This window comes from Neohortaea acidophila, assembly GCF_010093505.1.
Source record: "Neohortaea acidophila strain CBS 113389 unplaced genomic scaffold BDY17scaffold_10, whole genome shotgun sequence".
NCBI classification, from domain to species: Eukaryota; Fungi; Ascomycota; class Dothideomycetes; order Mycosphaerellales; family Teratosphaeriaceae; genus Neohortaea; species Neohortaea acidophila.
Genome location: NW_022985519.1, coordinates 738,475 through 762,345, shown reverse-complemented (window position 1 = coordinate 762,345; position 23,871 = coordinate 738,475). Strand labels below are relative to the sequence as shown.

The following is a 23,871-nucleotide window of genomic DNA, read 5'->3' as shown; positions in this document are numbered from 1 at the left end:
GTGTGTCGCGACAGATTGAAATGATCGGCGAAGCTCGCTGCATGCTTGAGCTGCTGCAGCTCCGCCGCCGATCCTGGCGAATTGCCGACAACAACAGCTCTGAGCGGGGAAATATGGACGGCATCGTACTACCGAGCAGCAGATTGGCAATTATCTTATCTATCACACTCAGAGACATCGCCTCATCAATCGTCAAAGCCCTCGAAATCCTCCTCCTGCGCAGCCGTCTGCTTCCTCACCGCAGCAATAAGATCATCCAACTCCATCGCCTCCGCCTTCTCGCTCTCCGACATGCGACCCAACTTCTCCGCCTTGCGTCGAGTCTCCTTGCGATCGCGCCGGACGTCCCGCAACGCCTTGACCTCCTTCTGTCCACTCCAAGCGCGATCCTTGCGCCGTCTCTGATCCGCAAGGTCACCGCCGCCGGACAAGGCGCTTATCTTAACCACCTCCCCTCGAGCACGCGCAGCAATCATCTCTTGTCGTTTCGATTCGCGGACGGCGTCGAGGTATTTCAAATCTTCCAGTTCGTAGTCTGCCGGCACATCTAGACCGTGTTTGCGATCCGCAACGGCTTCGGGACAGTAGCGCTTCAACTCTGGCATTTTGGGCCACCTCAGGAGGCCCCATGACTTGCCGATCTCCACCCAATCGACCTTCCCGATGTCGAAGATGTCTGTTGGGAGGGTCTTGCGAAAGGCTTGAACCCAGCTGACGAACGCTTTCTGACTCCGGTCGTGCAATTCGCGTTTCTGCTTGAGTAGGCTTCGGATAGATTCCACGGCTTGGTTGGCCTCATCGTCTGAGATTGTTGGAGGAGACGGGTATGGCTCTACTTTCGTGCCTTGGATGTCAAGGTACTTGATGTAGTCTTCCTCGCTCCCTTCGTTAAGAAATGTCAGTGCCATCCCTCGTTTTCCCGCCCGTCCGGAGCGTCCACAGCGATGGATGAAATCCTTCGGTTGCGTGGGAGCATCCAACTGCACCACGAGATCGATGTCAGGGATGTCGATGCCGCGCGCAAGGACGTCCGTGGTCAGGAGCACGGCAGGATTGATGCATTCCCTGAACCGTCGTAGGTTCTTGGTCCTGATAGCAGACTTGTGGTCGCCGTGCAATGGGAAGACAGTGACACCGAGCAGCGTCGGCATTACGTGCGACCAATAGTCCACTCCGGCGCGAGTCGAAACATAGACGATGCTCTTCTCCGCCTGCCGTTCCTCGAGCACCTTCTTGAAAGCCGGCAGTTTATGAGTTGCCTTGGTCACGAGGTAGCACAGCTTCAGGCTCTCCGGGGTCCGCTTGTCCAGAAGTCCAGTCTTACTGCGCACTCTCGCGCTGATTTTGAACGGATATCGCATCCCCACCCTCACTAGCTCATCCAAGGCTTCCGAGACCGATGCGCTGAAGAGCCCCGTTCTTCGTTCCTTGGGCACCACATCAAGAATCTTCTGGAGATCCGGCTGAAAGTTGGGATCCAAGAGACGATCGGCTTCGTCCAGAATGAGCAGATCAAACCAAGGTCTCTTCAGAATCACTCTCGACGACTGCAAGACCTCCGACAAACGCTTGGGCGTGCCAATCAGAACATTCGGTCCGAGAGTAGAGAACGTGGCAATGTCCTCGGATAATTTCGTTCGGCCGCCAATCAGCAGTTGCGGAATGATGTACGGTCCGGGCGGAATATCGTCGATAGTTGAAGTCGCTGCCTCCTCGTCCTCCTCATCATCAAGCGAAGGCTGCCGAGCTTTGAGCTTTGCGCTCGAGGGGCTATGAAATTCCAGCAACGCCCGGACGACATCGTAAATCTGCATCGCGAGCTCCTTGGTAGGCGCCAGGACGATACTCCGCACGTAGCCCTTTTTGTTTGGCTCGTCGAGCTTTAACAGCCTCTCCACCAAAGGAATGAGGAAGGCCAAAGTCTTTCCACTCCCCGTTACCGCCTGCATCGAGCCATATCATGTTAGCATCTCCAGCCTAGCGTGTAGTTGCAATAGTGTAGTGCGCCTACCTCGACAATCAGATCTTTATTCCCCATTAGTAGCGGGATGGCCATACTTTGCACCGGCGTTGTGCGCACAAACTGCATGCTTTGAGCGTAGTCGAGGATCCATGTTGACAGTTCCGGCGTCAGCGCCTCGAACGACTTCGGCCGCTTCGTCTGTTCTGCCATTTCGGATGGTTTGCGCAAGGATGGACTGTGTATGTTGCCGTAAATCGTGGCTCTCAGCAAAGGAAAATTTGAGGTCTGGGGAAGTTCAGTTCGATTGGTCCTGTCTTTAAGCGCTAGTGGGTGTACCCTTCACGCTGCAGCTGTGCCAAAGCTTAATGTCAAATTTGACGATGACAATTGGACTGTTCGAGGCTGCGCTAATGGACGTCCCCGTTGTCTACGGCATGCAGGTCACCCGCGTGTCGAGCGTAAGCGCCGACCTGAAATTCTATGCGTCCAAAAGTTCCAGCACAATCTCCGGCAACCTCTGTACGCCCTCCTTCCGAAGCGCAGACACAGGCACAGCGTACATTTGTCTCCGCCACGCATTGGTCTTGCCGCTTGGATGCTCCTCTTCACCCTGTTGCACGCGCTTCAAATACGCCTCCAGCTGGGCGAAGTTCTCCTGCGTCGCATCTAGATCTGCCTTGGTCGCCACGACAAGCCACGGCTTTGCTGAGATTGGCGGGAGGCGCAAGGGCTCTAGAACGCGATCGGATTGTGCATTCAGCACCACATCACCGTCTTCGGAGGACGGTGGTTCGGGATCGAAGGCTGGAGATATCGAGGACGCAAATGGCTGAAACGGAATCAAGCCCTGCGCATCTGGAGCCGGCCCTTCGGTGTCGGAGTTCAGATTCTGTTCTCGCAATTTTTCGTACTCGCCCAGTTCTTTCCACAGCGCCTCCAGAGCGGCCACGGCATCGCCGGCGGAAAGATCGACGACAAAGGCCAACACGGCCGCGCGCTCGATGTGGCGCAAGAAGCCCAGTCCAAGGCCTCTGTCCAGATGGGCGCCTTCAATCAGGCCAGGAATATCCGCAATGGTGAGATTTGGCCTTGCCTCTCCCTTTTTGCTATCGGTCAAGTGAGTGCGACCGCGGTAGGAGTCTAACACCACTGTCCCAATGTTTGGAGAGAGCGTCGTAAATGCCCAGTCACCGATTCGAGTTCGTGAGCGGGTAAGGGCGCGAAGCAGAGTACTTTTGCCGGCATTTGGAAGACCGACCAGGCCGACATCAGCCAGAATCTTCAGCTCCAACTGGAGTTTGACGGTGACACCTTCCTCTCCTTTCGTGCCGTATTTTGGACGTGGTATGCTTTTCGTGACAAAGTGCGGATTTCCGAGCCCACCCATTGATCCTGCAACGAGAAGCATCGGGCTGCTCATTGGCTCATCCAGATCCAGACGGATTGGGGCGAGAGGCTGTGATGCGACGAGATTGCTTCGTCTGGGCCGTGGGAGCGCAGGGAAGTCGGCAGTCGTGAAGTATTTGGGCAGTGTGCCCGGATAGAGCAGCCACTTGTCGCGCCGCCACTTGCCCGTCTGATCTGTCCCATCATCCTCACGAGTGTCGTCCTCTTTCAGATCTCGGCCATAGCCTCGTCTAGCCTTGCGCTCCGCCAATGTCTCTTCCTCCAATGGGTCCCGACGCGATACTTCTCGCACCACTGTTCCAACCGGCACTTGAATCAGCACATCGTCGCCTCGCTTTCCTCCCCTCTGACTTCCTTCGCCATTCTTCCCTCGCCCCGCTTTCACGATGGGCCTCCTTGCAATCTTGTGCAGACTCGTCTCGCCCTTGACAGCTTGGATGAAGACATTTCCGCCCGTGCCACCATCTCCACCGTCGGCGGGTCCATTGGGGACGTACTTCTCGCGCAGGAAAGAGATGCAGCCATGCCCACCGGCGCCAGCTTGCAATTGGACGACGCAAGAGTCGACAAAGTAATTGCTGGAGTACTCAGGTGGTCGAGGATCGAGGTGATCGTATTTGGTGACGTCTACGGATGGCCATGCATCCTGAGGCGTGCTGGCGGTAGTAGCTTGATGGGAGGTTCGGCGAAGGTGGTGCTTCGGCAGGCGGGTTCGTGCTGCATTTCGCAGGGTCGATGTTGTAGCCGTCCACGTGCTATCGAGACATGGATAGAGGAAAGGAGTCTGCGTGCTCCACAGCAGCCTGGGGGCTACGAAGCAAGACATGCAATCCCGCACGTGTTGGATGATGGCAAGCTGAGGTGCAGCAATAATGACAAAATGTGTCTGCTGCATTAAGGCACGGCTTGCGCCACAGCCGGACGATCGCCGAGCTGTGGGCCTCTGCGGCCGGACTGTACCAACGTACCGAGGCTCTTCACACCTCATGCCGTCAATGCTAGTCCCTTAAGTACAACTATCTACTTCCGACTCCTTTCCATGGCCCCCTCACCTTCTCAACTATCAACCTCCATGATGTCGGCCGGATCGTTCATACGAAACGTGCCCCTCAGCCCCGCCGCCACGGGCGCTCTTCTCTATGCCCTCACCAAAGCCCCATTGAAGCTTCGTGAGCCTCTTGTACAGAGATTCTTGCAATACTTCTCGGCCACCACACTAGCCCGTGTCGTCACAGTGCTCAAATGGCTCTTCGCATTAGGCATCGCCCGAAACATCCACATCTGGCTCTCCAACATCGCCCAGAACAACTTCCGAATCCGATCGGAGAAGCACCGCTACAACTGGCCGAATGAAGTCGCCGTCGTCACCGGCGCGGCCAGTGGTTTCGGCGCACTAATCACGAAAGGCCTCGTTGAGAAAGGAATCAACGTCATGGCTGTTGATATCCGAAGCGAGGTGCCGGAAGACATGAAGCTCCATCCCCGCATCCAATGGTATCAATGCGACATCACGGACCGGGAGAAAGTCATGGAGTTGGCGGAGAAGATCCGCAAGCAATACGGCGACCCCAGCATCCTCGTCAACAACGCTGGCATCGCTTATACTCACGGCATTCTCAGCGCATCCGAGAAGGCGCTCCGTCGCACTTACGATGTCAACATCCTCTCTCACTACTTCACCCTGCAGGCCTTCCTGCCCGCCATGATTGCCAACAAGAAAGGCCACGTCGTCGCTATGGCGTCCATGTCGAGCTTCGTCACTCCGCCTGGCATTGTGCCTTATGCCAACACCAAGGCTGCCGTCATGTCGCTCCACGAGGGCCTGATGCAGGAGGTGCGAGTCGTGCACAAGGCTCCCGAGATCAAGTTCTCCATCATTCATCCCACTTTCGCGAATACACCTTTGGCGGCACCGTTCATGAAGGAACTGCAGGAGAAGAAAGTGTTTGTAAGTTTGCTGCCATGCAGGAGTTACGTAATGAGCCAGATTGCTGATTAGCCTCCAGGTCCTTGATCCAATCGACGTCTCCAACGCCGTCGTCAATCAAATCATGTCTTGCACCGGCCGACAGGTGCTTATTGGTGACATCAACCTCTTGAGAGGCTTGCGGGCATGGCCGCATTGGCTGACACAAGCCATCATTCATCTCACGGACGGCACAGTCGACGTAGCTATCGTAGGAAAGGAAACGACATCGAGCTGAGGATTTTCATAGCGGCTCTCGTACTATATACCAATGTGTTAGGTTCGTAGGATCTCCAAAGAGCAATAGCAGGTACAATAGAAGTGCTAATTAGGTCGTTATCGCTACTCCCTGCCTCCGCAACTGTGCTCTACTAAACCACACCAACCCAGCCATTGCCAGCACTAAGCCCACGCCGTTCAGCCAATTCACGGCAACCCCAAAACACAGCATTCCAAACCCAATCGTAAGAATCTGCCGCACATTGCCACAAATCGACATGCCCATCGGACCCGTGATAATGGTCACCTGGGAGTAGCACACATTGAGAACAAACGCAGTCAACAAGTTGAGCAGCAAGCAGTGCGCGAAGAAGCCGGCGTGGAGATCTTCCATCCGCACCGTTCGCAGCAAACCAACTTCTCCCACGAGCCATGCGATGACGAGACTTTGCAGCGCTGCGATGGGCGTCATGAGATACAGGATGTCCCAGGGCGTCAGGAGAGGCGCGGATCGCGTGATGAGTTTGTACATCACCAGAGCCTTGAGGGGCCCGATGAGTCCTCCCAGCAGTGTCAGCGCAAGTCCCGTTGATGTCCAGTCTGCTTCGCCGATTGTAGCGAGCACGCTGCCGATGGTGAGGAGGAGCATGGATAAATATTCGCCTCTGGAGTAGCGTTTGGGGAACCAGATTGTGCAAAGGCAAGTCGTTACGATGGTGGAGAGCGGGCGGAGGAGTTGATGCAGGGACACGCTGACGAGGGCGAGAGAAGCATTTGAGATGCCGACGTTGGCTGTGAACAGGGTGGCGAGGCTCACGATGGTGGGACTCGGACGCCAAACACGCTCAGGGTTTGACGGGATGCCGCTGAGTTTCAGGGTCAGAAAGCACCCCAGGTATGTTGCGATCGAATGCGCCGCTGTCAGGAGCCATGGTAGAGGGAGCTAGACGATGCATGAGCGCAACCATTCTATAACACGAAACACGATGGTTACAACACACCTTCTGTAGAACAGCCTTGTTGGACAGCGCTATTACCAAGTTCAAAAGCAGGTATGCGGCTAGGTAGACAAGTTTGAGGAGCATCGACTGTTGACATTGCTGCTGGAAGTCAAGCGATGCGCGTTCGACTCGTGGCAACGCATATTCGTCGTTTTCTTAAGGTTCTCGCTATCGTCTGCTTTTGATTTGTTGCTGAGGAGTGGCCATGCTTTGAACCAAGTGATGGAGGAGATCAGACGCATGCTGGCGTGTGAGATGGAATGGATAAGTGAGGCAGAGAAGACGTGATAATATGCCACTACGGAGTGACATCGATAGATGCCGGGACGCGTGTTGTGTTATAGTGATGAGGGGAAGAATGGGAAGTAGCGGCTGGCAGGAGAAAGACGGAGAAGTCACGAAGGAAGTAGCGATGCAGTGTTTCACATGTCATAAAAGTACCTTGGCCATCTGCTTGTCCTGCTGCAGCCCTGCTGCTCAATTGACCGTCGCTCATCATGCTAGGCGTCCAGAGTCTCACTCTCTATCCCAGTACTCAAGTGCCCGACGTAATCTCACACCATTCCCACCGCGTTGCACGCCCATCGCAAAAGCTCACAACATCGTCTCCTGCCTCAGAACCGCAACAAGCTCGCGATGAGCCCACGGATCGCACACATGGCACCGATACTCGCCACTGCTCGTGTCCGCCGGCACCGCCTCTGCCATACACGTCGTATGCTGCCACACACCACACTCGTCGCAGGCAATCATATCCTCGCCGTCGTCCTCAACCGCACCACATACGCAACGCACGGAATCGTTCTCTTCACCTTTGGCGAAGTTGGCCTTGCTGAAGAACTCTGGCATGAGGTCCGGGTCTGGGTGTGCTCCGCGCAGGTGGCCTTTTTTGGTACGTTTGCTGGGGATCCGCTGGATCTGTTGGGCGCGAAGGCGCTGATGACGCGTTGTGGCGGCTTCTTTGGCTTGGTCGGGGGTGCGAGGTAGTGCGGCGCCGGTCACGACTGCTTCGAAATTGCTGGGCTCGTCATCGTCGTCGTTGTCAGCTTTGACCTTCGAACGACGGTAGGTCTTTTTGGGCTTCTTGATAGGCTTCATGACTGCTTCAGGGGTGTCGCTTAGCTTGAACTTCTTCGTGGGTGGTGACTTTGTCGCTGGTGGAGCTTGTGGCGCGTCATCTTCTTCGAACTCTGCGTCTACTTCGGAGGAGGGCGTCAATGCTCGTTTATTGCTGCCGTTCCTCTCCTTGACGGGTACTTTGATTCCGCGTCCTGCCAATGCTGAGATGCGTGGGTCAACGACGGCGAGCTCGGTGGGTGGATTCTGCCCCTGAAAGGTGCTGAGGATTTCCGCGGCCTCTTCTCCGTGATCCATGCTGGCAAGCTTGGTGAGGGCTGTCTCCGTTTGAATGGTATTTGAAAGTTCGGCGGCTGCAGATTCCCCTTGGGTGATGTTGACGCGCTCAGTAGGCTCCGTGCTTGCTTGAGTGACGTTGTCGTTATCGTGTCTCTCAGCTGGAGTGCTGGTGCCGTTGAGGGGGCGCGGATTACCAAGTGCAGCGATGATCTTTCGAATGAGCTCAGGGTCGGCAGCCGGGGCTGGACCTTCCGATGCAATGGACGGTGGGTGGTGGGGATCGGCCATCACTTTCGTGTCGACAGGAGGCGATGCGGAGCGCTTGTAAGCGTAGAGGGCCTCCCGGAGATCAGCGTAGAAAGGAGGAGAAGTCTGGTTAGAAACATCATCAGTCCTGTCCGTGTTAAAAACTTCACCCTCTGTTTGCTGCTGCTGCAGAAGAGGCAAGGACGTGTTTGCTGACGACGGTGTTGACAGCTTTGCCAGCTTTGTGTTGAGCTGGCCCATACTGTTTGCAAGTAAGTTCGCCTTTGTCAGGGTGAGACGTGATTTGGGATGCACGGCGAGGGTGCGAGGTGAACTTGGTGTCTCACATCACAGGTAGAGTAATAGTAAACGAAAACGGGAAGTTGTACAGTCGCAATGTTCGACAGGCAGCCAATCAATTGCTTACCTAAGGAGGTGAGGTTGGAGAGAGGTCGCAGGGTCACTTAGCATTATTAGCCCACGTGACACAAGGACGCGGTCAGTCAGGAGGCAATGCATAGGCAAACGCGAACACTGGGGGCAGCAGTGCGAGAAACAGCACGACACCGCCTACATGTCAGTCAATGAAAATTCGGAGCGCGCTGTTTGCAGGCCTAGCATCCGCGGCTCCAAGGCCATGTTGTGAAGTGAGGTTGGCTTAAGCTCGCCGAGATCTGGTTGAATGCCTATGAATCAGCCCGTCGTGCTTCGTGCCTTCCGCAAGCCAGCCATACTTGCCATGACAAAGACTGTCTCATCTCTTCCATTATCAGGACGGAGTCTATGCCTCGCGAGTTGCTGGACAACGGCGGAACCAGAAAGCTGCCTCTTCATATCATGTGAGATTTCGTCTAGCTGAGCTTCGACGATGAGAACTTCGCGGAGACCCAACCTACGGACACGGCCAAAGATGCGAGATCTTATGTTCAAAATACTATCTGAATCAACCCGTGAGACATCGTAACGGTCCAATTGCAGGCGCGTGGGGCGTGTGATGGCGGAGACCTCCCGCACGTGGCTCGCACGATGTCCGCAAAAGCTGGGGAAGGCTCCGACGCTTCCCCGGACTCCAACCTCGCCTTCCCGTGTTTCTTTGCCGATATCACAAGCCTTGTTTTGGACGAGAAGATCAGCCTCAGTCTCCCCAGAGCAGAAGGAGCACGCGGGAGTCCAACAGCCGTGATGCTTCTACCACAGTATCGCAGCCGTCCAGCACGGCAAATCGACCTGCTGCAATTGCCGTAATACCCCGTGCTCTGCGCGTGGCAGATACACGAGGCACTGCGTGCATTTCCCCCGCGTCGGGGCTAACAGCATTCCAGCAAATCAGCAACGCGGGGCCCCAGTCACGAGTGGATGCGATCCCTGCATAACGGCCACGGCCAAGGCCAGGCTCGACATTTGCAGTTGTACTTGCCGCCGACCAGTGTGATCGGCAGTTCGGCCACTTAAAGGGTGGTTGTGCCTCCCTTAGCTCTCTCATCGTGGCACCGCAACATTCAACGACCTTGGGAGTTGCAGCACTCCAATTGCGTTTGCTGTGATTGCTCAGGCTCGACGTATTCCTCCGTCCCTGCAAAGAGCGTTGATCACGAACTTGAGGCGACTGCGCCGTAAACCCCCTTCGATCACCCAGCATGGAGATGAACTCGGATGCAAATGTAGGCTCTGGTAAATGCTGTCGCTTCAACGAAGCTGACCCTGTGCGCAGGAGCTCCATCAGATCGAGAAGGAGTTGAATGTCGAGATTCTTCCGGGCACCGAGATCATGACGGATGTTGGCTCCCATCACTTCGTCAAGGGCTCTCGCCATGTGGTATGTTATGGATATCAATAAATAATCTACAGCCATGCTGACTTTCTATCGTGCGTCGTAGCTTGTTCCTCAGCCTTCGTCCGATCCGCACGATCCACTCGTAAGCTCCCATTGAACGGAGTGCTATCAAATGGCGTGCTGACTTGCTGCAGAACTGGACTCCTCTCTGGAAGTCGTTGGCAATCATTTCGGCAACGACCGTCTCCTTCACGCAAGGCTTCGGTCCGCTATCGCTTGCACCCACCTTTGGATATCTCATTGAGGCATTCCACAGCAATCTGACCGATGTCGTAAGGTTTACGGGCGTGGCCATCCTGGTCCTCGGCTTCAGCAACTTCATCTGGTAGATGACTCTAGCACGTAGATCCGAGGCATACAGACCTGACTGATGTAATGATCTAGGGTTCCTCTCAGCACTTCCTTCGGCCGTCGTCCAGTCTACATCGTCTCACAACTCGTCTGTCTCGGGTCTGCGGTGTGGCGCGCTCGCGCAACAACATACGGCAGTTTCATGGGAGCTTGCGTTCTGAATGGCATCGGTGCCGGACCCGCAGAAACAATCCAACTTGCCGTGATTGCCGACATCTTTTTCCTCCACGATCGAGGCTTTTGGAATACGCTCTACTGGGTCTTCTACATGGGATCTCTGATGGTTGCCCCTATCATCTCCGGCAGCATGGCGCTACATCTGGGCTGGCGCGCATTCTGGTGGCTTTACTTTGCCATGACCATTGTCTCTCTGCTCATGGTCATCTTCATGTTCCCCGAGACGAAGTGGCACCGACTCCATCCCGACGAGATTCTCAAGAATGCATCAACTTCGCCCCTCGAATCCTCCGAAAAGGTCATTGATAAAAAGGAGGAGGTTGAATACAGCAGCACGGCTGCCAACGACAACCTCGCACGCGAAGAGACAGCCGACCGTGATCCCTGGCTGGGCAAAGGTAAGCCTAGCAAGCAACAATGGAAGTTTTATCAACCCAACGCCAACCCTTGGAATTCCATCCTCATGGACCTGTGGATTCCTTGGAAACTCTTCGCCTTCCCCATCGCCGAATTCACCGCCTTCGTCGTCTCGTGGTCCTGCAGCTCCTTCCTGACCATCAACCTGACGCAGGCGCAGAACTTCGCCGTCCCGCCGTACAATTTCACCTCGCAGACTATCGGCTTCACCAACTTTGCCATCCTCATTGGCGCATTCATCGGCCTGGCGACCAATGGCATTCTCTCGGATTGGATCAGCGACCGAGCAACGAGGAAGAACAAAGGCATCCGCGAGCCGGAGATGCGACTCCCCGCCATGATTCCCTACGTATGCATAATGATTCTCGGGAACTTCGTCGTGGCGTTTGGATATCAACAGAAGTAAGTCTTGTGCATCCCTCGAACACACTCTATTCCCCTTCTGACACGAGATCATCACAGATGGCCCTGGGAAGCCATCGTCATCATCGGCTACACCTGCGCCGGCATTCAAGTCGCCTCCATCCCCGCCATCGTCACCACTTACGCCGTCGACTCGTACAAGCCCGTCGCCGGCTCGCTGATGGTCGCCGTCACCGTCAACAAGAATGTATGGGGCTATGGGTTTGCGGAGTTCATCACGCCGTGGATCATCAAGCAGGGCTATATTCCTGTACGTTTCCCCCCCTCCGTGCTCATTTGCTGTGTGGGTATACTGATTAATTTCCTTAGCCGATTATGACTAACATGTCCTTGATCACGCTGTGGTGCTCTTTTGGCATCTTGTTCTACTACTGTGGGAAGACGTTTAGGAGGTGGTCGAGGAACAGCTCAGTGCATAGGTTGTAGTGCGTGGGTGTCGTTCCCTTCCATGTTGCGGCGATACGCGAGCTCATGAGAAAAGCGGGAAGATGTAGCAATCCAAATGCGATTCGATTATGTGTCATTCCCCGTCGTAGAACGAGCAGATCTCTCATTCAGCTCGTTGTGCAGTCTGCCCCTTCCAATCACCGTCACAAATTCCCGAGGGTATCTCAACCAGCCCCAAACCAACGCCACGCTCGAAAGGCAATCCACCAATCTATCTCCATCCGTTGTAGTCGCTATCCTCACATCATACATCGTGATTCCATATGCGAGTATCGCTCCCTACTCCTCATCTTCTGAGATATCGTCCATCATCGGCCTGCCTCTCCGGCCTCCCCCTCCAAAATATGCAGGATTGTTATAACTCCCCAGCAACCCCTCCTGATCCATCGAAACGTGTATCTCCGGCAAAAACGGCGTCGGACTCTGCGACCTCTCCGCCCCGCCTCGAAAGCTCGGACTAGGCATGCCCAAATCCGCCTCGTAGAACCCCATATCGGCCTCCAGCTCCGCATCCGCAGAATGGCCGCGCGAATGCCGGGGCAAAAACGCGGAATGCCTCCCGCTGCTGTCTAGTGAGAGCAGATTTTGCTCGACTTCGGAGCCGCGGCGGCTGTGGTTTGGCGGGGTGATGACGGGGTCGTAGAGCCAGGCGGATTTGGGGTAGATGTCTGAGCTGGCGGCGCTACGTTTCGAGGCGCTGCGGTTGAGGAAGGGGATGGCGAGGGCGAAGGGGAGGAGGGGTTTGCCTTGCTTGTGGCGGCGGGTGAGGTAGAGGGCGGCGAGGAGGAGGACGATGGCTGCTGCGGAGGCGCTGGAGGCTATGCCTGCTACGGCTGCGTTGGAGATTGGGTGGGAGGGGGCGGAGTGCGGTGGGGCGTTGGTGGTTTGCGCGGGAGCTGTGGTGCTGGTTGTTGCGGATGTTGATGTGGTGGATGGCGCATGTTGCCGAGTGGTGGATTGTAGGGTTTGGGTTGTGTGGGGTATTATCGCTGGTGTGGTGGTTGTCGAGGAGGAGGAAGGCGTTGCGCTCGAAGATGTTGTGGCGACAGTGGAAGACCGCGAGGCGGGCGTTGAGGAGAAGGTATCGGTAGGATTGGAGGAAGGTGTGAAAGAGGAATGGCTGAATGCTGCCGCGGACGAGGCTGGATGCAGAAAGGTGGCCAAGAAAGAGCTGGCATCGGAGTTTAATGCAGAATCGATGCTGCTTGGAAGAGCGCCTTCGAGAACGGAGAGCGCATTCTGCGTCGCTGTGGTGGCAAGAACTTGCCGGAGCTCGTGAGGCGAGGATTTGGTGGCCGATGGGTTCGGGGTGGAGGGTGGCGAAGGGAGTTCCTCAGCTGGCAGGGCGGTACTTCGTGCAATGCAGAAGGTAAAGGCCAGATAGAGCAACTGGCGATCGAAGTGCATGACGGCGAGTTTGGAAACGAGCGAGAGGGGCCAAGAGAGCAAGTATTAACGACAGTTGAGGTGTAGTAGAGCAATGAGCCCGATGTTTCAGGTTGTCATCGCGCCACCATATAGATAGGATGAAGAGACAAGGAAATAGGTAAGTGAAGAGTGAAGAGTAGAAAAGAGAAGAGAGACGTCAAAAGAACACTTCGCTCGGCCGCGGGACAACATCATCCGCCTACTTTCCCCAACGACATAGTGCTTCAAGGGTGAATATTAGTAGATGGATGATCGAGAGCTGCGGCCAGTAAATTCCCCCCGCGCATGCAGCCACCCGCGCGTGGGCTTCTAAATTGGGAAACACGACTGTGGCGCGGCCGGACGATCCTGGACCCCTGCCGCCTGTTCGGGCGAAGATGTGCAGAAATAGGACTGGAGGTGCGCCAAAGCCATGTGCGTGTGCTGGAGGATATCTCAGGGGATGCGGATGCTTCGAGCTCCGACGTGTACCTTGCGGATTCTTACTTGCATGGTGTTGGTGTTGTTGCCCGTCGTTCTATTTCACGAGATGAGGCGTAGAAGCGTGGAGGTCGTGTGCCTACTCCTCAGGCTCGTCATATCGTGTCGACCTGGATCTGTATTCCAAGTTTCACCAGAGAGTGGGGCTCTTCGTCTGCTGGCGCTCTCTCATGGAATACAATGTCCCCAACAGGGCTCATTGATGTTGTCGTGATGTTGACTGATGAATGAGAGAAGTTGTGTGTTCGCTGATTGGCTCATGCGTCTGGCGGCTACTACATCTGGTTAGCGTGGGACAGCTTAATCGATAAGCAGCACCAGCTCCAAAGGCAAAATCTCAATTTCACAAGTCTCCCCCAAGTGAATGCAGTCGACCCTTTGCCTTCGCAGCCTACGCCCAATCAACTGCAGCAGAATGGCACGCACCAAACAGAAAGGGCGTCGCGGTCGAGGCGGTCACCGTGGAGGTGGTCGCGGAGGCGGCGGCGGCGGGGGGGGCTCGCAGCGTCCACCGCAAGACAACCGCCGCTCGGAAGAGATCGTGAAGCAGAACGAGAAGTTCCAACGCTACTACAACACCCTCGACATCGTCCCGGATAGCACAGAGAACCAGGCATTCTGGGCCAGCCTACGAAGAGAGCTGCCCAACAGCTTCCGCTTCACGGGTTCGAAAGGCCATGCCTTGGGTGTGCGCAACAACCTCGTCGAGCGCTTCTTTCCCATCATCAGCAAAATCGAGCACGATGGACGGCCGGTGGAGATCCCCACGCAGATTCCTTGGTTTCCTGACGGGTTGGCATACACAATGAAGACGCCGAAGAATGTGGTGCGCAAGTACGAGCCGTTCAAGGAGTTTCAGAGGTTCTTGGTCAGTGAGACGGGTGTGGGGAATATTTCGAGACAAGAGCACGTGTCCATGATCCCACCGCTTTTGCTCGACATCAGACCCGAACATACCGTGCTGGATCTCTGTGCTGCTCCCGGGAGCAAGAGTGCGCAGCTGATTGAGGCCATTCACGCTGGCGAGGAAGAACGAGTGCTAGCAGCCATTGCGAAAGTGAATGGCAAAGAGAGCGCTTCCAATGGTGCGCCGCTTGCCGAAAGCGAGCAGTATGACAGCGGGAGGAGCACTGGCTTGCTTGTCGCCAACGACGTCAACTACCAGCGCGCACAAATGCTAGTCCACCAAGTCAAGCGCTTGAACTCCCCCAACCTCATCGTCACCAACCACGACGCAACCATGTTCCCCTCCATCGAACTTCCAAGCCTTCCTGCCGCGCCAGGACAGCCCAAGAAGGGCAGATATCTCAAATTTGATCGAATCCTGGCCGACGTACCATGCAGTGGTGATGGCACATGTCGAAAGAACCCCTCCATCTGGAAAGACTGGAGCCCGCAAAACGGACTGGGTCTGTACATTACGCAGGTGCGAATTCTCACCCGTGCGCTGCAGATGCTCAAGACCGGCGGCCGAGTGGTCTACAGCACGTGCTCGCTCAATCCGGTGGAGAACGAAGCCGTGGTTTCGTCTGCGATCGAACGGTGTGGCGGTGTGGCGAAAGTCCGCCTCGTGGATTGTAGCGACAAATTGCCATCTTTGATCCGGAGCCAAGGCCTTCCAGACTGGAACATCATGAGCCGCAACGGCAACATATACGAGTCGTATCCCGAAGCCGAGCAATACGAGACAGAAGACAGCAAGATTGTTCCTGGAATGTTCCCACCGGGCCCAGAGGAACAGATCCCTTTGCAACACTGCATGCGAGTGTATCCCCACCAGCAAGACACTGGTGGATTCTTCATCGCCGTCATGGAGAAACTGAGCGAGATTCGTGCAAAGCCGGAAGCGGAGAGCAAGAGTATGAAGAAAGACTGGAAGTTTCAAGGCCCTCCTGCCGCTGTGGCGGAGGCGAAGGCGGAACCCGAAACCCTGGTTGGGGAGATTGTCAAAGAGATTGATCAACACCAGCCGCCAACGATCTCCGAAGCCGATACAGACTCTGCTGCTGCACGGCAAAATGCGGCACCAGAAGTGGATGCCGGCGTTGGCACCAAGAGGAAGGTTGCGGAGGAGCTGCAGCCGGAGCCACGCAAGCGCAGAAGAGATGACGGTGCAGCCAACGAAGAATCCTTCAAGTACCTGGATCCCAACCACCCAGAGCTGGAGAGCATCTACTCGTTCTACGAGCTCACCCCGGACTTTCCACGCGACCGCTTCCTCGTCCGCAACCCGGCCGGCGACCCGGTGAAGGGCATCTACTACAGCAGCCAGCTGGCGAAAGAGATTCTGGTGACGAACGAAGGGCGCGGGATGAAATTCGTGCACGCGGGCGTCAAGATGTTCATGAAGCAGGACAGCCAGGGGCAGGACATCTGCCGCTGGAGAATCCAGACCGAGGGTCTCCCGATCATCGAAGGATGGGTGGGCGAAAGTCGCGTGATTCGGCTGAGAAAGAAGTCCACGCTGCGCAAGTTGTTGGTCGAGATGTTCCCCAAGCTCAAAGTCGATGAGAATGGGGAAGGCGGGTGGAAGGCGCTGGATGAGGTTGGGAAGCAGGTTCTGGACATTGGGATGGGGTGTTGTGTTTTGAGGGTCGAGGCGAGTGAGGGTCCGGACGGGTTTGAAGAGCCGCTGACTTTACCTCTCTGGAGGAGTATGCACTCGCTGAACCTGATGCTGCCGAAGGAGGAGCGCAAGGCGATGCTGTTGCGGATTTTCAACGAGGATACGGAGCTGGTCAATCATGATATGAAGGGCGGGAAGGCGGCAAATGGAGAGGCTGCTGTCAAAGGGAGTGTTGCTGCAGAGGAGGACGCGGTGGAAGTCGAAAGGAAGATTGAGGCTGATGAGACGATCGAGGTTGAAGAATTGGGGGAAGATGCCAAGTTGGGGGAGCAGCTCGCTGCTGATCAGGATGCGCTGGCTGCGGAGGATATCGTGCGGGCTGAGGAGCTTGAGAAGATGGAGACGGAGGAGACGAAGGTGGCCGATGCTATGCCGGAGAGAGCAGGCGAGGGCGATGAGGCGAACACGACAGTGTGAAGCGTTATGCTCGCATCTCGCCAGTTGGAAGGGGTGGAGTGTTGAGTACAGATTTGACATGTACACAGCAGACAGATCCATCCCAATCAAGGTTACTGGTACCTCTCACTGCATTTCCAGGTGCACTACCGCGACTAAAGCAGTCTATATGGAGCCGTGCCACGCTGTCAGCATGTGCCCACGCGACACAGCACGACAGGTTCCGACGGATGGCTAGTCAGGGTCTGTACCACTTTTTGACAGGTGTGAGGAGGGACACACACGATGCTGGCTCTTTGTTGGATATGGCGTTTGAGTCCAGAACATCATCCGAGTGGACTAACCACCCAATATCGCCTCGAGGTTGTCACGGAGTCGTTCCTTCCGTGTGCTGCATCCATTGCGTGATTACCTAAGCCACCCAATGCCCCGTGCGCGGCTCTAGCTTTCGCCCCGCGCCACCGGCACGCCCCACCCGCTCGAGTCCCGGGTGGAGATTCCGACCCATAACTTCCCGATCGAGGCAGTCGAGCACGGGGAGTCCGCGTGGGCTATCTAGATCTCTCGGCACCTCTCAGCATTCACCTCTCCTTACTGCTGGGCGTTATCTTTCTGCCACGCCGTCTTGGATCCCTCCCACACTCATTGGCTGCTCCCACCTTCCGCCCATTGCACGACTGCAACGACTTCCTCCGCCCCTCGGCCATGCGCGCCTCCTCCTCCTATCCCCGATATCGAGGAGATTCCACACCCGTCTCCACCGCATCGCGGTAGTTCAAGCATGAAAACACCCTCCCCCCAATAGCCACCTCTGAGCGACAGCGCTGGCCGGCCGCCTCGTGCGCGCCACAATACCCTCCACCATGTCGAGTCTCAATACCCTGCACCCCCGAGGCCTCTTCGACCAACCTCCGCCTCCGCCGCAGAGTCGAGCAACGCGCAATCCCACCCTGCTCTTCAGCTGGTGGTGCACCATATTCTCCGCCGTCATCATCATCATCCGCCTGTGCGGGCGCAAGACGCGCAGCAATCGCCTCTTCCGCGAAGACTGGATCATGATGGCCAGCCTCGTGCCGCTCTTCATCCGCATGGCCTTCATCCACGTCGTCCTCCTCTGGGGAACAAACAATGTGCAGACGGTCGGCATACACTACACTCCCGAAGACATTGCGCACCGTGAGATTGGCGCGCGCCTCGTGCTCGCCGCGCGCATCTTCTACGCCGCCTTCATTTGGACGTGCAAGCTTACCATCTCCGAATTCCTCAAGCGCATCACCATTCGCATCTGGCGCAAGTCATATGAGTGGATGCTGCGCGGCATCCGCGTCTTCCTCGGCATCACCTTCTGCCTCGTTGTTATTGAGACCCTGAGCGAGTGCCAGCCCTTCGACCACTACTGGCAAGTCATCCCCGATCCCGGCGCGAAGTGCCGCACAGGTTATGCGAACCTCATCACCATGGGCACGTGTGATATGATCACCGACATCCTGCTCGTTGCCTTCCCAATCCCCATCATTGTCCGCTCCGGCCAGACGTGGAGGAGGAAGCTGCAGTTGAGCTCGCTGTTCAGCCTGTCCATCATTCTCATCGCCATCACTGCCGCGAGAGTGCCGCTGGTCATTGAGCACCTTGGCAGACAGCAATACCGCACCGTCTGGGCCTCCTGTGAGATTATCGCGGCGACGGGTGTGGCGAATGCTGTCATCATTGGCTCCTTTCTCCGCGACAAAGGCACCAAGAAGAACAAGTACCGCTCCAACAGCGTCTCGGACAGTCTGGAGCGCACTTCCACTCGCCGACCTACTCTCGCCCAGCTGCATGACACAGGCAGTGAGGAGAACCTGTTTCGCTTCCTCGGGATCCGCATGCCCGACCACCTGCAAGAAGAGGCGGAAGATGGGCCCCGATTAGCCCCACCCGCTCTCCCAGCAACCTCTACGCCGATGCGCACGCTCAACAGAACTCAAGAAGCACGAGAGAACAACCACAGCAGCGACTCCGACGACTCTCTGAACAAATCTCACGCATACCAGCCCGTTGCGGCAGCCACTCCCATCTCTCCGTCCACACAGACTGCCAACTTCTTTGATGTCGGCGGCTTGCTGGAAGACAATCCCCGCTCAAACTCACGCACCCGACATATTCCCTCCACTCTTTCCGCCCACAACAACAACACCACAACCCAAGACTTTGCCACCCCATCTCCAGGGCAAAGCAGACGCGGTTCCCACGCCTTCCTGCAAGACGTAGGCGGCCTCACAACGCCGAGCACAGGGAGTCGCAGCACCAACGGCTCTTCCAATCACCACTTCTCCCGCCCCCATCGCCCATCAGCCCCAGCAGGCGTCCTAGGCCCTATGCTCGAGCGCCGCGAAACGCAGCAAAGCCTGCAGGACGCCGGGGGGCTCCTGCTCTCCGACGACGACCTCATCACGCAAGAAGCTCCCTCTTCCTCCTCATCCAGCAATAACAACTTCCACACCAGTGGGGGCAGGGATAACAACCATACCACCTCCCTCATTCGTGCCCTCTCCGATGGCCCACCGGCTGATTATCGTCCGCCTCGTCATCAAGCCGCAAGGCCGACCAGACAGCGCCAATCGCCCACCATAGCGGACGTAGGCGACTTGCTGTCCGGCTCGCATGAACCCGATGCCAGCGCGGCGGCGTTGGAGAGGCGCTTGGCTGGTGCTGAGGGAAGGAGGACAGAGGTGCCGCGGATACCGCCGCCTCCGCCGTCGTCGGCACAGCCGGGCTCGGGTGAGGACGGACAGGCGGGATGGGAGGGGTTGAGTCTTGGTGATGCAGGCGGCTTGTTGGGTAGGTGAGGAGGACTACTGTACAGGTGTAATGGTGATTAAGGGAATGATGATATTGAGCGTGGTGCTTGGGCGTTTTGTTCTACTTTGTGGGTGTACATGGCACCAAAGGGATGGACACTTTTGCCCCTTGCGGAGACGGAATTTGCATTCCCCAGTGGGGAGTGGAAAGCGGATTGGGTTTCGTTTTTGGAGGTTGATACCCTGGGACCCGGCACGCTGTCTGTCGGTGTTTCCCGTTTCGTTTCGCGGATTATCAAAATGGAATGGAGGATGTTCAGTTCGCTCATATCGCTATCGCACACTGTGCACACTTTGTTTTGATACGATCTACAATCGCCATCCCTTCCGCGACTCACTCCATCCCTTCATCCCAAGGCCCACCACCCCCCTCGCCTCCAAAGAACAGGCCCCCAAAAAGATCAACTCCCGCCGCATGATCCCACGAACTCTCCTCCTCGAACCCCGCCATGCTTGTCCCGCCTCCCGTGCCGATGTTCAAATCGCTCCAGGAATTCGCGCCCCAGGAGTTGCTGGGGTCGGCGATTGGGAAGGTCAAGTCGAGGAAGGCCGTCATGTCTGTGTCGGGGTTCGTGGAGGTGGGGTAGGTGTAGGGAGCGAGGTCGAAGGGGTTGTTGGTGGTGTTATTGGAGTTATTGGAGTTTTGGAGGGGGAGGGAGAGGTAGTCTTGTGGTGTGGAGGAGGTATTATTTGATGCGGGGAATTGCTTTGTGGAGGGTGTTGGGTAGGAGGGGGATTGGGAGGGGTGCGTATTTGATGGTTCGGGTCGGTTTTCGTGAGTGCTGGTAGCGAAAGGAGCGTGTCCTGCCCGCGTATTCGCAATCTCCTCATCGGAGAACAAGTCCTTGAGATTCATGTCGAATTTCGGCATCGTCATTCTCCGAAACTGCTTTCCACGCTTCAACGAGGACGCAAGTCCAGGTATGGTGGGCGAAGACACGGCAACGTCGCTGCTGAAGTATTCCCCTGGCGTACCGAGGAGTTGCGCACTCAGCGTGGACGCCGTGCCGAAGCCTGTGGACTTTTCGACCATGGCGATGGTGGCTTTGCTCATGCGGATTAGGGCGTCGCGACAGGCTTCCGCGGGTGGACAGCGCTCGCTGAGGTCGGTGAGGACGGAGGTGGCGACGAGTATGGTGAAGTCGACGTCGTCTAGAGTCAGTTGTGCGCGGACTAGGGGTGAGTGCCAGATTGCGTAGAGGAAGGAGATGCCTGCGGAATGAATCAGTAAGGGTCATGGAGCTGGGAGGATGCGGCGTTAGTCCTATACCGCTCATAAAGATGTGATCTGGGTGCTCTGTTAGCGAGGAGTCTGCCAGCTGTTCAAGATTCGACTTACGGGAAGCAAGAAAGGTATAGTTGACGAGCTTTAGACGATGGAGTTGGCGGTAGATCTTGAGAACGCATTGCCCGGCTTGGGCAACTTTCATAAAGACCTGGAAAATATCAGTCAGCCTTCATCTAGCATGCTTTCGTATATGAAGGCGATCGCGTACTAGTTGTTCATCCTCCTTCATCTCGGTATGGATGGCTCCGGGACTGCGCACATCGCCGCCGGCTGATGACTGCACTCTATTAAAACGCTCGATTAGCCAGTATACGATGAGGTAGTCGGAAAATCAGTAGAAGGCAGAACGCACTCTGCAGCCAAAGCTTCAGGTACCGCCAGGCTATTCCTATACAGCAAAATGGTGGCTTGCCAGTAGTTTAGTTCGAAGAACAGCGGAGTGAAGCCGACATTGATGTGTTTGGCTTCGGGAATGGACTCCTTCCACCCGCGCAACCTCTGGTCAATGTCCCACCGCCATTCACGGAAGGAAGAGAAGCGGCTCATAAATGGGGAGGCGAGGTCTGTGTGGATGTACGGATTTCCGGTGTTGGCGCCGAGCATGCGGGCGTGTTGGGCTTGTTTGTATTGCAAGACCTGCAGAGAGCCATGAGATGAGCATGTTTTCGCAGGAGAATGCTTGAGTTTGAATCAACGTACCTGTAGAATTTCAGACTGCAGCAAGCGTAGTCTGACATAATGTTGCGAGACGAGCTTAGAGGTAGGATACTCCACGGTGCTCGGGGGCCTGAGAAAGCCACTGGGCGTAATGTATTTGTCCTCGAGAAGACTTGGGAACTCGGTCGTGACAACTTGATCGGTGATCTGATGTGATACTGTCAGTTCCGAGGCAATATGGACGTAGAAAATCGCAATGAAGTGTGCGAGGAACTTGGCTTACACCGATCGGACGACCCACACATACAGACACCAGTCTGTCGAAGCCGTAGACACACCACCACAGTCGTCTCCGTAGATCACGACACCACTATTTCCTTGTGCGTTAGCATGAGCGATATAGCATGTCCTTGGAACTCACTTGTCGGCGACCAAGCACACGTTGCTCTGGAGAATCCGAGTCAATCTGCTCGTCCAGTTCCGGCTCAATATCCTCGGAGTGCAGCCCGAGGTCCACTGCGAGGCGCACAGCAACGCCGATGATATACCACAAACCGGGTGCGACAGGCCGCAGCAAGGCTAAACTCGCAAGCAAAAGGACCTATTGCGCATGTGTCAGCTATCGACCGGCAGCCATGTCCATCAGCACACGCACCGCTTGCAACTCCTCCAACCCCGGGCCGCTGTGTTGGGCTGTGGGCGAGGAGCTGAGAAAAGTCTCAAGATAGATCACCGCGCTGGAGTGGTACTCCTCGGGCTGGTGTTTTTGATCTTTGCCCTTCCGTCTCTGCCGCTTCTTCTTTCCCTGTGCCTCCGCATCTGCAACCCCATCTTCACCATCACCACCAGAAGAATCCATGATAATCCCGGAACCGATAGCAAACACAATCGTCAGCAAGTACAACTCTCTCGGCGTTCTCTTTGCCGGCTCCTTCGTATACACCTGCGCAAACAAGCCTTCAAATTCCCCTCGATGCAATATGGGAATCTGGCAGTTGGCATAATCGAAGTAGATCTCCACCAGCCTGCGTCCCGTAGCTTCATCCGGAAATGGCGCCGGCTCTACAGCGGGACGGGAGTGCAGGCCGAAAAAACCGTCTCGAGTGCTAATTGTTCCGCCACCGCCCGCCATCTCGGCGCTGGAGAGTTTAGAAGCTTTCACTCCGGTGCTCTTGTCCACCCCTGCTCGGGGCATGCAGCTCTTGACGGCCGCCAAGACAACGCGAGCGAAAGACACACCCTGCTTGCCCTCTGCGTTTCGCGGTGGTGGTTTGCCTTGGAGGGAGATACGCGGAACATCAGTGGCGAGCTTAGTGGCTGGATCGGAGTCTTCGTCTGTTTCTTGAAGCGCCGGATCAATGTGCCATCCTCGATCGTGCTGTGGCTCTATGCTGTCTTGATCTGCCGGACTGGGTTCGTGGTCCAAGACGGGGAAAGGCACGTTCTTGCCGGGTTTGATGTCATCGTTGATCGCAAAGTCCTCTTCGGGCGGCGGGATGGGCAAGTCATTGGTCTGAAGCAGCGCTTCTAGATTGCGCACGCGGGTTTCGAGGTAGTACACGTAGCTCCGCGGGATTGCCCTCCTCGATACCGGATCGAATCCGACACACTTGACGCCCGCCTGCAAATTTGACGGCCTGCGTTAGCCATATGAACGAGAGCGATGTGAAACTTGGAGGAAACGGCTGTTCTGCCTTCTACTCGGAGGGAAGATAAGGCGTCAGCACTCACCTTTGCACACCCACTACACCGCGGCAACTTCTGGTCGCACCGATTCTTCCTCGTCCGACAACGGTTGCATGCCGACACATTTCGGAAATTGGTCGTCGTCAGCGAATTGTCGTGCTCTGCACTGCCGCCACCATCATCTGCATCCCGTTCGCGTTTCCTCTTCGCCGGGGAAGTCATGTTGGCCGCGGCAAGTTTTGCCGAGGCGCCGGGCATGGCGAAGAGACACGCCCTTGCGGACGGCGAGATGCGATGCAGCTCAAGCGGGCAAGGGATAGAGGAAGATGCACACCGCGGCGCGCATCAATTGTTGTCATTGTGTTATTCGCGATGTTGAATGCACGAGGGTCATGAAGGCTGCATGCGCGCCCGGAAGCTCTGAGGTTCGCGTGGATCTCGAAACTATCTTTCCACCTCACCTGATCCCTTGTCTAGACGCCCACTCGAGCTGCTCTCTACCCGTCTACGTTGACAAGTCTCCCAGAGTACGATCGCCTTGGTGATTCCATGTGCTACGGCACTTCTACCACTTTGATGCGATCCAGACGTCACCCAAGCCATTCGTCTTATTCGACCCGCAGCAGCGATAACATATCTCCGTTGCTTGAAGCAGTTTTTGCA

The 23,871-nt window shown here is 56.2% G+C and overlaps 10 protein-coding genes across 10 annotated transcripts; 4 read left to right on the top strand and 6 right to left on the bottom strand.

The window, feature by feature from the left end:
- Positions 1–13: 13 nt before the first annotated feature.
- Positions 14–2,248, bottom strand: BDY17DRAFT_303356 (P-loop containing nucleoside triphosphate hydrolase protein). Its single transcript, XM_033734560.1, has 2 exons — positions 2,012–2,248; positions 14–1,943 (listed from the first exon to the last, which is right to left on the bottom strand). Exons 1-2 carry the CDS (start codon positions 2,171–2,173, stop codon positions 186–188), a joined length of 1,920 nt encoding a protein of 639 aa, XP_033586740.1. The 5' UTR covers positions 2,174–2,248; the 3' UTR covers positions 14–185.
- BDY17DRAFT_303354 (P-loop containing nucleoside triphosphate hydrolase protein) lies at positions 2,249–4,229 on the bottom strand. The gene has a single exon (XM_033734559.1). The coding sequence runs from the start codon at positions 4,194–4,196 to the stop codon at positions 2,442–2,444; it is 1,755 nt and encodes a 584-aa protein (XP_033586739.1). The 5' UTR covers positions 4,197–4,229; the 3' UTR covers positions 2,249–2,441.
- Positions 4,230–4,445: 216 nt separating this feature from the next.
- On the top strand, positions 4,446–5,574 carry BDY17DRAFT_256122 (uncharacterized protein; the record flags this gene model as incomplete). The annotated part of the gene is made up of 2 exons (XM_033731581.1): positions 4,446–5,314; positions 5,370–5,574. The coding sequence occupies 2 exons, from the start codon at positions 4,446–4,448 to the stop codon at positions 5,572–5,574; spliced, it is 1,074 nt and encodes a 357-aa protein (XP_033586738.1).
- BDY17DRAFT_303352 (triose-phosphate transporter domain-containing protein) lies at positions 5,298–6,543 on the bottom strand. Its single transcript, XM_033734558.1, has one exon. The coding sequence runs from the start codon at positions 6,202–6,204 to the stop codon at positions 5,665–5,667; it is 540 nt and encodes a 179-aa protein (XP_033586737.1). The 5' UTR covers positions 6,205–6,543; the 3' UTR covers positions 5,298–5,664.
- A 409-nt stretch (positions 6,544–6,952) lies between these two features.
- On the bottom strand, positions 6,953–8,563 carry BDY17DRAFT_303351 (uncharacterized protein). The gene has a single exon (XM_033734557.1). It carries the CDS (start codon positions 8,417–8,419, stop codon positions 7,151–7,153), a length of 1,269 nt encoding a protein of 422 aa, XP_033586736.1. The 5' UTR covers positions 8,420–8,563; the 3' UTR covers positions 6,953–7,150.
- A 1,036-nt stretch (positions 8,564–9,599) lies between these two features.
- On the top strand, positions 9,600–11,936 carry BDY17DRAFT_33261 (serine/threonine kinase 16). Its single transcript, XM_033737897.1, has 7 exons — positions 9,600–9,819; positions 9,870–9,974; positions 10,036–10,074; positions 10,127–10,317; positions 10,377–11,339; positions 11,400–11,610; positions 11,670–11,936. The coding sequence occupies exons 1-7, from the start codon at positions 9,796–9,798 to the stop codon at positions 11,784–11,786; spliced, it is 1,650 nt and encodes a 549-aa protein (XP_033586735.1). The 5' UTR covers positions 9,600–9,795; the 3' UTR covers positions 11,787–11,936.
- BDY17DRAFT_303347 (uncharacterized protein) lies at positions 11,857–13,460 on the bottom strand. The gene has a single exon (XM_033734556.1). It carries the CDS (start codon positions 13,212–13,214, stop codon positions 12,087–12,089), a length of 1,128 nt encoding a protein of 375 aa, XP_033586734.1. The 5' UTR covers positions 13,215–13,460; the 3' UTR covers positions 11,857–12,086.
- Positions 13,461–14,037: 577 nt separating this feature from the next.
- BDY17DRAFT_303345 (S-adenosyl-L-methionine-dependent methyltransferase) lies at positions 14,038–16,858 on the top strand. The gene has a single exon (XM_033734555.1). The coding sequence runs from the start codon at positions 14,080–14,082 to the stop codon at positions 16,756–16,758; it is 2,679 nt and encodes an 892-aa protein (XP_033586733.1). The 5' UTR covers positions 14,038–14,079; the 3' UTR covers positions 16,759–16,858.
- A 457-nt stretch (positions 16,859–17,315) lies between these two features.
- BDY17DRAFT_271174 (uncharacterized protein) lies at positions 17,316–19,833 on the top strand. Its single transcript, XM_033731947.1, has one exon. The coding sequence runs from the start codon at positions 17,601–17,603 to the stop codon at positions 19,563–19,565; it is 1,965 nt and encodes a 654-aa protein (XP_033586732.1). The 5' UTR covers positions 17,316–17,600; the 3' UTR covers positions 19,566–19,833.
- On the bottom strand, positions 19,834–23,596 carry BDY17DRAFT_303342 (fungal-specific transcription factor domain-containing protein). The gene is made up of 10 exons (XM_033734554.1): positions 23,254–23,596; positions 22,178–23,143; positions 21,944–22,123; positions 21,806–21,892; positions 21,565–21,729; positions 21,218–21,501; positions 21,074–21,149; positions 20,917–21,013; positions 20,848–20,865; positions 19,834–20,789 (listed from the first exon to the last, which is right to left on the bottom strand). Exons 1-10 carry the CDS (start codon positions 23,464–23,466, stop codon positions 19,912–19,914), a joined length of 2,964 nt encoding a protein of 987 aa, XP_033586731.1. The 5' UTR covers positions 23,467–23,596; the 3' UTR covers positions 19,834–19,911.
- Between the last annotated feature and the right edge of the window lie 275 nt (positions 23,597–23,871).

Coding starts and splice junctions, on each gene's coding strand:
- BDY17DRAFT_303356 (XM_033734560.1), bottom strand. CDS start 2,173: ATGGCAGAACAGACGAAGCGGCCGAAGTCGTTCGAGGCGCTGACGCCG. Junction 1,944..2,011: donor ATAAAGATCTGATTGTCGAG/GTAGGCGCACTA, acceptor GGCTCGATGCAG/GCGGTAACGGGGAGTGGAAA.
- BDY17DRAFT_303354 (XM_033734559.1), bottom strand. CDS start 4,196: ATGTCTTGCTTCGTAGCCCCCAGGCTGCTGTGGAGCACGCAGACTCCT.
- BDY17DRAFT_303352 (XM_033734558.1), bottom strand. CDS start 6,204: ATGCTCCTCCTCACCATCGGCAGCGTGCTCGCTACAATCGGCGAAGCA.
- BDY17DRAFT_303351 (XM_033734557.1), bottom strand. CDS start 8,419: ATGGGCCAGCTCAACACAAAGCTGGCAAAGCTGTCAACACCGTCGTCA.
- BDY17DRAFT_33261 (XM_033737897.1), top strand. CDS start 9,796: ATGGAGATGAACTCGGATGCAAAT. Junction 9,975..10,035: donor TCAAGGGCTCTCGCCATGTG/GTATGTTATGGA, acceptor CGTGCGTCGTAG/CTTGTTCCTCAGCCTTCGTC. Junction 11,611..11,669: donor TCAAGCAGGGCTATATTCCT/GTACGTTTCCCC, acceptor TAATTTCCTTAG/CCGATTATGACTAACATGTC.
- BDY17DRAFT_303347 (XM_033734556.1), bottom strand. CDS start 13,214: ATGCACTTCGATCGCCAGTTGCTCTATCTGGCCTTTACCTTCTGCATT.
- BDY17DRAFT_303345 (XM_033734555.1), top strand. CDS start 14,080: ATGCAGTCGACCCTTTGCCTTCGCAGCCTACGCCCAATCAACTGCAGC.
- BDY17DRAFT_271174 (XM_033731947.1), top strand. CDS start 17,601: ATGTCGAGTCTCAATACCCTGCACCCCCGAGGCCTCTTCGACCAACCT.
- BDY17DRAFT_303342 (XM_033734554.1), bottom strand. CDS start 23,466: ATGCCCGGCGCCTCGGCAAAACTTGCCGCGGCCAACATGACTTCCCCG. Junction 21,502..21,564: donor TGCAGTCTGAAATTCTACAG/GTACGTTGATTC, acceptor GGCTCTCTGCAG/GTCTTGCAATACAAACAAGC. Junction 21,150..21,217: donor CCTGAAGCTTTGGCTGCAGA/GTGCGTTCTGCC, acceptor GCGTTTTAATAG/AGTGCAGTCATCAGCCGGCG.